The 11,808-nt window shown below is 33.8% G+C and overlaps 1 protein-coding gene across 1 annotated transcript; it reads right to left on the reverse strand.

Annotated features, from left to right (window-relative positions):
• Positions 1-1,740: 1,740 nt before the first annotated feature.
• Positions 1,741-4,143, reverse strand: LOC111020451 (inositol diphosphatase DSP3). Its single transcript, XM_022297137.2, has 5 exons — positions 3,746-4,143; positions 3,326-3,419; positions 3,151-3,208; positions 2,977-3,020; positions 1,741-2,374 (listed from the first exon to the last, which is right to left on the reverse strand). Exons 1-5 carry the CDS (start codon positions 3,892-3,894, stop codon positions 2,117-2,119), a joined length of 603 nt encoding a protein of 200 aa, XP_022152829.1. The 5' UTR covers positions 3,895-4,143; the 3' UTR covers positions 1,741-2,116.
• Between the last annotated feature and the right edge of the window lie 7,665 nt (positions 4,144-11,808).

The following is an 11,808-nucleotide window of genomic DNA, read 5'->3' on the forward strand; positions in this document are numbered from 1 at the left end:
AAATGTTTTATATGGACAAAGCACATCCATTGAACATATGGAAGTTCGTTCACTTGATTTGAAGAAAGATATAGTTCAACTTCAAGAAGATAATGAAGAACTTCTTGGTCCTGAGGTACTATATCTTAGTGCAATTGGTGCAATTATGTATCTTGTTAATAATACAAGGCCAGATATAGCCTTTTCGGTAAATTTATTAGCGAGATTGAGTTCTTCTCCAACAAAAAGACATTGGAATGAAATTAAGCATATACTCCATTGTCTCCGAGGAACAATTGATATGGGCTTGTTTTATTCTAACAAATCAAATTTTGATCTAGTTAGTTATGCAGATGCTCGATATTTATCTGATCCACACAAAGCTAGATCTTAAACAGGTTATCTATTCATATGCAGAGGAACAGCTATATCATGGCGATCGGTGAAACAGACAATAACAACTACCTCTTCAAATCATGCTGAAATTCTTGCAATTCATGAGGCCAGTCGGGACTAAGATCAATGACTTAGCACATTTGTGGAATGTGTGGCTTGTCTTCTAAAAATCTTCCAACAATATTATACGAAGACAATACAGCATGTATAACCCAAATCAAAGGAGGATATATTAAAGGGGATAGAACAAAGCATATTTCACCAAAATTTTTCTACACTCATGATATAGAAGAAAATGACGACATCACCACACGACAAATTTGTTCAAAGGATAACCTGGCAGATACATTTATGAAGGCATTTCCTACTGCAACATTTGAAAAATTGGTGCACCACATTGGAACGCGATAACTCAGAGATCTTAAGTGATGTTTCCACGAGGGTAGCAAATATATTGTAATCCTTTTGGATTTATTAAAATTATATGAAATATGTACTATTTTTCTTCATTATGATTTTTTCCCATTGAGTTTTTTCCTAGTAGGATTTTAATACATATATCGTATAAATAATGAGCATCTAAGAGGGAGTATTGTGAATCTAGACGTCCATATACCTTCTTGTTGCCTTGGTGTCAAGCACAGGCCAACACACTATTCATTAGAACACTTGTTGCACAATCAAGATAACACATGTTATGCCTAAAAGGGGTGAATTCTTTATGTAAATGACACCCCAAATAAGGGAACAGTTATGTTACACTTTCTCTCTCAAATACGTAACAAAATCAAGTGGAAATTCTCCTAAAATTTTATCTATACTTTAATTTTATTTCTTGGAAATTCATTGGGTTGGTTCTATTTCTCAATTTTAGAACAGTTTTAAAATTTTGATTCCATTTTATATATTTTCGATTTTCGATATATTAACCCTTTCCTAGTTTCCTTTTTAAGTTTCAAAATCTATGCAATTGGATATTTTATTTATTTGTTATTTATTATTATTATTTTCTGATAATATATATACATATTTCTATTATTATTATTATTATTATTATTTTGAGAGAGAGCCTTGGATATTTAATTTTCAAATTTCGATTCCAAGGAATTAGATATTTTAACTAATTCCTATGGAAAATTAGTGCTTGATTAAGGGCATGAGTCCAACTTTAATTGGTCTATCTATCGGTCATTAATATCTTCACTAGTTTCATTATTTCTCTAACTTGGATTCTAGAAAATAATTAATTTCACCCCTTTAAATAACTAACCGATCAATTTGATGTAACTAAAACTTCGACATAAACAAAAAAAAAAAATCATTTTAACATAATAACACTAAGTCAACACTAAAACACCAATACTCTGCAACAACAAAATAATAATAATAATAATAAAGTCAATATCTAGTTATCAGCAAATAATCAGAAGTATCCAATGAAACTATACATCAAAAAGCAATCAAATGTATCTCAAAAAAAAAAATCAAATGTAGCTATTCTTGAACTTGTATGACTCAGGAAATAATAATTTCCATAAAGTTTGGTTTCCTTTTCTTTTCTTTTGTTCCTTTCTCCTTTTCATATTAAAAAAAAATATAGAAACTGCCCATCAATGGACCCTAAAAATGGGGAACCATAGATTTTTCTTTTTTGTTTTTTTTTTTTTTATGGATTTACCAAGAACTTGGTATGTGCAAGAAGAAGATTTTCTGTTCTTGTGTTGAATTGATTCTGTCTCTTCTAAACTGATGTGGTTTGAGGCTTCTGCAACTTTTCTTCTCTATACAGCAGCCTCCTCTTCTTAGAACTGTATCCTTGGTACTTGTATATGACGCTGTACACACATTGCCTCAGAGACATAATGTCGAATGTCTCGATGAATTGTAGATCCGTCGTCCTCGACTTCATGCCTGCGAACCTCTGGTACTCCTCAAACACCGAAGTCAAGCACCAGTTCTGAAACTTTCTTAGACAGCCAACGAGTGACCCGGTTCGGTGCTGCAGTGATGATGAAGAGAAATGCTTTAGCAAAACAGCGAAGCCAGGAAGGAACCTTCCTTCTTTCTATGTTCTAAACTAGCAGCAGCATTGGCTATTATGACAATCTCAATACAGTTTTTTGGATTTTATTCCTAATGATACAACTTCTAATTCTCCCCCTATAGCATAAGAGAACTTATATGTATAGCCCATTCGATAACGTTTTGTTTTTGGTTTCCTATCTTAGCCAAAAAAGTAGTATTCAAAAACTTATTTTTTCATTTTCGGCTATTATTTCGAAGAATGTTCTAAAAGATGCAGAACTAAGCAAAGAAAACATCAGGGACTCCGACTCGTTTTTGGTGGTGTATAACGCGATTGAAAAGCTCTCTTTGTAAATTGTTTGGGAGAGAATGATCTCCACCCTCTACCCTTTGGTTGTTTCCTCTTTTTGTAATTAATACATTTCCGTTTCTCATGAAAAAGTAAAGAACTAACTAATTTACACAAGCCTATTTCCCAAAAACAGAAAACCAAAAACAAGACGATCATCAAACGGGGTTAAGATTGAGAATTTTCCAACACAGTAAACAGCATGATATAGGATTAGAGGATTCTACCTTCCCACGCTTGCAGTGGATCAAAATGGGGTGATTCCTAACATCTGAAAACACAAGATAAACAACAAAAAAAGTAAAAGAGATGAAATCTGAAAAGGATTAAATAAACAAGAACAAGAAGCTCAGCAAAATCAAAACTGAAATCCAAACACTCTGAAGGGGTTTTCTCAGTACCAATTAGGATTTTCAGAGCCTCCAGGATATCGTCCTTCGGAATCGAAACATATGGCTCCTGCAAGCCAAGTAATCACTGATCATAACCAGCAATATACGTATATAACACAATTGAGTTATATCATTAGAAAACTTTTGCAATTTGAGGGATGATATGGAATTCACATATGAGTACCTTTTTCCCTTCAATTTTGAATTGAAAGAGCTTAATGTTATTAGCTCTAAGAAACTCCAGATTCTCCTCTGGGTAGGGTTCAGGACACAAATATCTGATTCAATCAATCAATCAAATCAGATTCTCAATCAAGAAAGAACCAACAAACAAAAATTCACAGAAAAGAAAACAAGAAATCTCAATCTGTTTGTCTATGGGGAAAAGAGAGAGACTAATAGTAACAACAACAAATTTCGAATTCCAAATTCCAAATTCCCAAAATTCACAGAAATCAAAAGCGAAAAAGAACAGAGACAATGCGAGGGCAGGCAGAAGGCGGGATTACAAATTAGCGAAGAAACACAAATTAGAGACAAAAAGCAGAGGCATGGATTAGAACAAACAAAAGGGGGGATTAACATTAAGATTACGGGTACGCACATGATGGAGCGGAGATTGAGGGTCTTGAGGAAGGGGAAATTGGGGGGCTGGGGGAACCCAGATCGGAAAATGCCGTCCTCGACCATGGAGAAGTTGGAGGGAGGAACAAGAACATCGTCGCCATCATCGTCCTTCACTTCCAGCCTCATTATCGACGAATTGATTGATTGATTGATTGATTGGTGAATCGATGAGCAAAGAAACAATCAAACAATCAAACAAAAACAAATGCAGAATCGGGGAAGGGAGGATGGGAAAATCTACGAAAACTTAGGGATCAGTGGGAATGAAAAATCTAATGTATTATAGGAAAAATCTTCCATTCAATTCCATGCGCAGATGGAAAGAGAGTTCTATGGAGGAGTGGAAAAGGAAACGGAGGCGATCGCGGTTTTAGAGAGGGAAGGAATACGACGTCGTTTTTGTGGGATTTGATTCTGATTCAAACTGCTTTTTTTCTTTTTTTCTTTTTTTTTTAAATCTCTTTTTTCGTTCAAATGAGAATTGCTTTTTTGAGATAATGGAGTTTTTTAGGTTTGAATCACTATTTTGGATTTATTTCCCCCAAAAAGGAAAAAAAAAACTAATTTTTCATTCCAATTCTTAAAATTTTTAAATATTATATTTCTTAGTCCTTCAAATTAATATTCAAAACAATTTTAGTATCTAAGATAATATTTTTTTATGTTTAAGTTGGCTACAAAAATAAGTATTTGAAGTTATATATGGTAGGTTAGATCCTTATTTAATTATGTTTGCTTCTCACAATTTCTTTTTATATTTATATATTCCACACGTTCGTGGAAAATACATTTGAAGTTTTAGCCACTTTTTTTATAATTTTTGTTGGGACTTATATTTTGAGAATGTTTTTAAATTTATATATTGAAATAGTGTTTATAAATTTAATTTAAAACAAAATATAAAAATAAAATGAATTTGAGACCTTAAATATTTATATTAGATAAGTAGTTAACCGATCAATAATGATTTAAAAGTTTTTTTTTTTAAACCATAGATAATGGGCGGGGTGAGTATTTGAATCTCTAACCTAAACTGTTAAGGTTTGCAGAAAGTATTTACAATTAATTTAGACATTAACTACAATTTAATAAATTAGTACATTTCTCTCTCCTCTGTTTTTTTTTTTTAACAAACTCTCTCCTCCCTTCTATTCTTTTAATAAGAACAAAAATATGGATAACATAATCTCATAATTTATAAGGTATTTTTATCTTTGATAATAATTACTCGGGTTATAAAAAGTGAACATTCACGAAACAATACATAGATTTTGTATATCCTTACTAAAACTATTTCAAAACCTATAAAATAAACGGGATAAAAAAAGTGTTGGATTAGATTAACGAGACAGACTAAGATAATTTTTAAAAGTTATTACAATAAATGGAATAAGTGTGAAATTTTGAGAATTAAAGAAATTTTAAATTTTGATTCAAATAATTAAGAATGCTTTTGAGTGCTAGTGGAAATTTAGGCTTTAATTTTCAAAATTATTTAATAATAAAATTGAAGAGGGAAAAAAGTGGTCAATGAGGATTAAAAAAGTGAAAGGGAAGTGGAATTTATGTCGTTTTGTCCTTTTTATTTTTATTATATAAATATGATTTCATTAGACCAAGTTGTGGACTTTTCTAACCATTTGATTTCAATTTTCAACCATACTATCTCCTATCAGAGTTTTTTAAAGAAAAATATTCCTATCACTAAAAAATGTGGCGTTTATATCAAACATAATTTAGTAGATAAAATATAATCTTTCGTCCAAGTATAATTTAAATATTTATATATTTTTTAAATTGTTGAACTGAAAAAATAAAAGAGAGAAATTACTAAAAAAATTAACAAGAATTTAAGTATTTTTATTTTTTAATTTGAAAAGCATTTTTAATTAACTAAAATCAGTTTTCACTTTTTATAAGTTGGGTCAATTATCTAATTGATAGACGATGTTGATCTAAAATTTTTAATTTTGAAGAATTAAACTTAGGTAAACTATTATTTCTTTTTATATTTATTACTTAATTAAGGCAGGTTGGATAACATTTTTGTTCTTTATTTTTCATTTTAAAAAAGAATCATGAATTTCGATTAAAATTTCAAAAGTTTTTTTGAAAAATGAAAAACCTAAACAAAGAAAATACAAATATGAAACGAAAGTTGACTTTTGAAAGGATAAAAAATACTTTTCAAAATAAGATAATTACAAGGAATCTTTAAAATTCTAAAAAAACTAACGGAAAAAGATTTGGATGTCTCCTACAAAACAGGTGCAGATACAAAATATCTGCACACAAATGTAGTGCTAATTCTAGCACACTTTGATGTCTAATTCAGACAAAAGTTCGTAGCTAGTAAACCGTGAAAAATGTATTTTGTATCTCAAGCCTCTGTTTGGGCGGTTCTGGTGGACCAATTCGATTGGATTGTGTTGGTTCAATCTGATCTGGTCGGTAGTCCAACTCGATCCACTTAGTTCGAGCTCACGTCTTTTTTAGGCTCATTTCAAGTGAAACTACTACGGTAGTTTCATTCCTAACAACTTTCATCTCATTTATGAACTGATTTTTTCCAATATTTGGAAAACAAAAACAATATTGATATCCAAGTGGTTAACAATTTTTTTTAATATTAAAAAGAAAAGAAGGTTTGAGTTAGTTGGGACTGGTCAAATATCGGTAACAAATAAATGAATAATTTTGAAAGAGTCCAAATCCAAATGCCAAGTCATTAACTTGAGGTTTAGGTTCGGATAACGAAGCTTCCTCAGGCACGTGCGGATTACCGAACCACAAAAATTCTAATTTTTAGCCACCATATAGGATTCTTTCTATTTTAATATATATATTTTTTGTTTTTTTGCAGTTGGTATTTGCCTTATTCAACCTCATTTTCAAACATACAATCCTTAATTATTTTTTTCCCCAATTTTTGTTTACTTTTCAAGGATGGCATGTAAAGATAGTAGTCGGTTTGACTCTATTGTTTAGTCGATTTAAGAAAAATGAAATATATTTATGATGTCGAAGTTATTGACCAACTTAATGTAAAAACTAAACCGAACCAATAGAAATTGACAAAGTTTATATCAATCAAATTGATCAAACTCTTTTTCAATTTTATATTTTATGAAATAGATCGATTTATCCTTCAAATCGTCTTAATAAGACTTATACTCCTAAAATTAAACTATTGAACCGGAGAAGTTTTAGGTCTCTTATTCTACATTTTATATAGAAAATATAGATGATAATAGAGACTAAATAATATTTGGAAGTTAAGGGAACAAAATATAATATACTGATGGGCCAAAATAAAATTTTAATATAATGTAAGAAATTTTATCATTTTTTTGCTAAAGTTAAAAAGTGATTTGATACATTTCTTCAAAAATTAAATTGATTTAAGTTTTAATCAGTGGTTTACATAATGGATAAAATAAAATAAATTAACTTTTAAGGGAAATTTTACATTTTTACCCGAGTTTTTAAATACGGATGTTGATAGAAATGTCAAGATCTCAATTTTATGTAAATATTGATGAAAATTGATAAAATGTCGATATAGATGAATATTTCTATAAAAGTTATAGAAATTAAAAAATTTCAAAAAAGATTTAAATTAACAAAATAATATTTTCATATTTCTAAATAGGGTAAAAAATAATTAATATTAATATTATATATATATTAGTGACATTTTGTTGATATTTTTTTGTCGATTTATCCTTCATGTCAATGTCAAACCCATGAAAATAGGGACATGTCGATGGAAATGTCGACGTGTTGACGGATTAAATAAGTCTTGCAATTTTCACCTTTTGAAACAAATGATACATTTGTTGGTAATCTCAAAATTCAATAACTATAGCAAAACTCAAACCTTAACAAACTAATGCGATCAAAGTGATCATAGATCAGTGGTTATGTCAAATTGACATATACTTTCAACCAAGAGATTGTTAGTTCGAATCTTTAATTTTAATAAAGGTTAAAATTCAGTTTTAGTGTTATCTTATCTCTGAAACCTCATCAATTCCCATAAAATTTAAGTTTTGAAATCTAATGGAACAAATAGGAGAATATTTATTTTTTTTAATGATTCCCTAAATGAATGTTTAAAAAGAAATAAAATTACAACACTTATTGAGAGTCTAAGATTCAATGAAAGTTAGTAAATGAAAATTTCCCTTTATTCTTTTAAATTTTTGTATAATTCTATCTATTTTAATTCAGTCATCAAATAAAAATGAGAAAATTATATTGGAGGACTAATAATATTATATATTTTAAAAAAAATGTCAATACTTTTATTTTTCACACAAATTTGACTTATTTCTTCTCAGGTCTTAGGCTTTTTTTTTTTCAACTCAAATCAAATTATGTTATTTATGTAAAATGCCAGACTTGTTGCTAGATTAATTTAAAAATACATATTTTTATTTTGTCATTTATATAATTGGCTCAATAAAAATAGAACAACAAACATAAGATTTTATATATATATACATGGCAAATTGTTTAGCTTGTCATGGCAAATTTTTTAGCTTGTCAACAACAAGAAATAAAAAAATTAAACTGACGTTTTTTTTTTTTGTGGAAAAACATGTTATTTGACTAAAATTTCAGCCAAATAAATAATTGACCCACCAACCCATTGAATTGTAATATTTCCTTCGCAACCATGTGATTTTCTTAACAGGGTTCGGACCAGTTATACGTGTACCTCAACTAATCTCGACAATCAATATTTAATTTTTACTACTTATCATGCATGTTATAAAAAAAATTATAAATTGATAAATTTTTACATTCTTTGAAGCAAAGAAAACAAGAGAACTAGACTTTTGTTTTGAAAAATTGTAGAGTGGTGTGAATGTTTCTTTTTTCAGTACAACAACTTAGGCATACGGGGGATTGAACCCCGACATTGAAAGGAGTATATATCTATTGTTGTTGAACTATGTTCACGTGGGCATGTTGTGAATATTTTTTAAAAATAGGGAAAAAAATATAGAATAATCATCCAATACATATATTTTAAAATTTTTAAAAATAAAAAACTAGAGACAATAAACAATATCAAAAAATAAAGAAATGGTCCAAATCTATATATTACTTAAATGACTAGAAAATTAAACCATAAAATATAAATAAATAAATATTAAATTAGCCCCAGGGGCAGTTCAGAGCTCAATTAATTAATAAATATATTGATAAAAAAGTTATAAGTTGGATCTCCATCCTACACATTGTGGAACTAAAAACAGATAAAAAAACAAAAAGTTATAGGGTTCATTGTAATTATACCATCCTTTTACGTGGCAAGAATTAATAAAGTTAAATTATAAATTTGGTCGCTAAATTATATAAACTTTCAAACAATTTTCTATACATTTTAATGTCCTAAAAATCTTAAATTTGTGTTTATTTAGCCCTATATTTTAATAAGATTCTACTATTTTCTTAAAGAATTTAATAAATTTATTAACTTTCAATTTTGTGTATAATAAGAACTTGGTAATACCAACGGTCCCTAATCTTTTAGGTTTATAATAATTTTGTCCTCATTTTTTTTTTAAATTTTCAATACGGTCTCTAATGTATAAAAATTTTCAATTAGGTCCTCCCATAAAAAAAATTTATTAACAAAAAGTTGACAAATTATTAAATTATTATTTTATTTACATGAAACTAAGGTTTTAAATGTCGATATCGATGGAAATGTCGAGGTCTCAATTTCATGGAAATATCGATAAAATGTAAATGTCGATGAATATTTCTGTAAAAGTTAGAAAAATTAAAAAATTGTAAAAAATATTTAAATTAATAAATAATCATTTTCTCATTTCTAAATTAGTTATATATATTGTTTGGGGAAGGGAATACCCTGGACACGTGGAGGACTCCTATTGGTGCTCCAAGATGGCTCACGAGTCATGCCCAGCTCGGATAGCCGAGATGGCCGCCACCAACGCCGACAAATGCTAAGTATGAGGGCCGAGGTGAACCTGGCCCAGGTCTGACCTACCAGGGAGCTCGATATGGGCCGAGATGAGCAACTGTCTGCGGCGTGATTATCGGGCGTAACCGTCGGTCCCGAGATTACCGGGTGTAACCGACGGTCCCGAGACTACCGAATGTAACCGTCGCTAGATTAGCGGGACCACCACCCATAAGTAGAGGACCTCACTCCCCGATCAGGTACGATGATTTCTGGCTTCGAACTAAACTTGGAATCCGACCTATACTGACTTGATCGTCGGAGTGCTCACCTTTTTGTGCAGGTCCGCCCAAGTGTTCAGGTCGGTCCGGAGGCCGAGTTCGAGCTACAATCAGGGACACACTGTTGTGCACATCTTTGCATAAACATTTGGCGCCGTCTGTGGGGACGACTGACAATCTAAGTCATCCCAATTCCTTTAAACCAACACGCGAGCGAACATGGTTCAACCAGCGAATTCGACCAATACGACAGATCGAAGGACTCTAGCTGCCAGCGATGCCCACCAGAGGGAGGTCGGAGCAGCGGCGGTAGAAGGGCAAGGTCACGACGGCCTAGCAACGGAACCCCTCCGCAGGTCGACACGGATCACCGCGCCTGCCCTACCGCCTGCGCACCCGAAGACGTCCAAGGCCACCCGTGGCCGAGGTGGGACCTCTAAGAAGGGCGCCCGGGGTCCAGCCCCGGCTCCAACAAGCGAGAACTTTGATGCGCTCCAGAGAGAGATGGAGGCAATGCGCACACAAATGCGCTCCATGGAGGCAATGTATAACGAAATGGAGCTAGCTGCAGGCGCAGGGTCCCGATTTGAAAATCGAATGACGCGCATGGACGTACACGAGCAAATGGGTTCCTACCTCGGCCCAGCCGAGGAAGAACGTCCCGAAGACAACGAGAGTGAGGGGTACACTCGCCAGAGGGGAGACCTCCGCGAGCATCTCAACAGAAAGAGAGGCTCGTCTCTCCGAAAAGGGCAGTCACCATCCCGCTCCCACATGAGCTCCAACCAGCAGGCTGAATCCTCTCACAATCCCGCAGGGATAATCACAAGGGAGGAGTTCGACCAGCTGAGGGGGGAGCTCGATGCTCAGGTGGAGGCCTTAAAGGCCAAATGTGAGCAGAAAGACGATTCACTAAACAACGGCGACTTGGGAGAATCGCCTTTCACCTCGGACGTTTTGGAAGCACCAATCCCTCCGAAGTTCAAAGCTCCTACCGTGAAGCCTTATGACGGGACGAAGGACCCCAAGGACTATGTTGAGGTCTTTGAAGGCCTCATGGACTTCCAAGCGGCATCAGACGCAATCAAATGCCGCGCCTTTCAGATCACGCTTACTGGCAGCGCGCGATTGTGGTACCGGAGACTGCCAGCCAGGTCGATCTCGACCTACTCTCAGCTGAGAAGGGAGTTCCTCGCCCAGTTCTCTTCTCGGCACTATGACAAAAAGACAGCGACCCATCTCGCCACCATCAGGCAGAAGGAGGGTGAGACGCTGCGGGAGTATGTCACCAGATTCCAGGAGGAGCAGTTGAAGGTTGCACACTGCTCTGATGACTCGGCCATGTGCTATTTCCTCACCGGTCTAGCCGACGAAGCCCTCACGGTGAAACTTGGAGAGGAGGCCCCGACCACCTCGCCGAAGTGCTCCAGAAGGCGAAGAAAGTCATCGATGGACAGGAGCTCCTCCGAACCAAAACCGGCCGACCTGAACGAAAGATCGGCCGGGGCAGAAGTGGAAAAGATGAAAGGGCAGATCCCAAGTCCAAGGACAAGGGATCATTTTCCAGCGGCCGAGCTGAGTATCGAAGGGCGGAGAACGGACCTACCAGGAGCCGACCTTACCAGCGCTTCACCCCAACCACGATTCCAATTTCCGAGATCCTAACGAACATCGAGGATTCTGAAATGGAAAAATTACTCAAGCGTCCGGAGAAACTTCGGGGAGCCCCGGAGAGGCGCAGCAAGGACAAGTATTGCCGCTTCCATCGGGAGCACGGCCACAACACGTCGGACTGCTGGGAATTGAAGCGCCAAATTG

This window comes from Momordica charantia, assembly GCF_013281855.1.
Source record: "Momordica charantia cultivar OHB3-1 chromosome 6 unlocalized genomic scaffold, Mcharantia_2.0 BLBB01000006.1, whole genome shotgun sequence".
Taxonomy (NCBI): domain Eukaryota; kingdom Viridiplantae; phylum Streptophyta; class Magnoliopsida; order Cucurbitales; family Cucurbitaceae; genus Momordica; species Momordica charantia.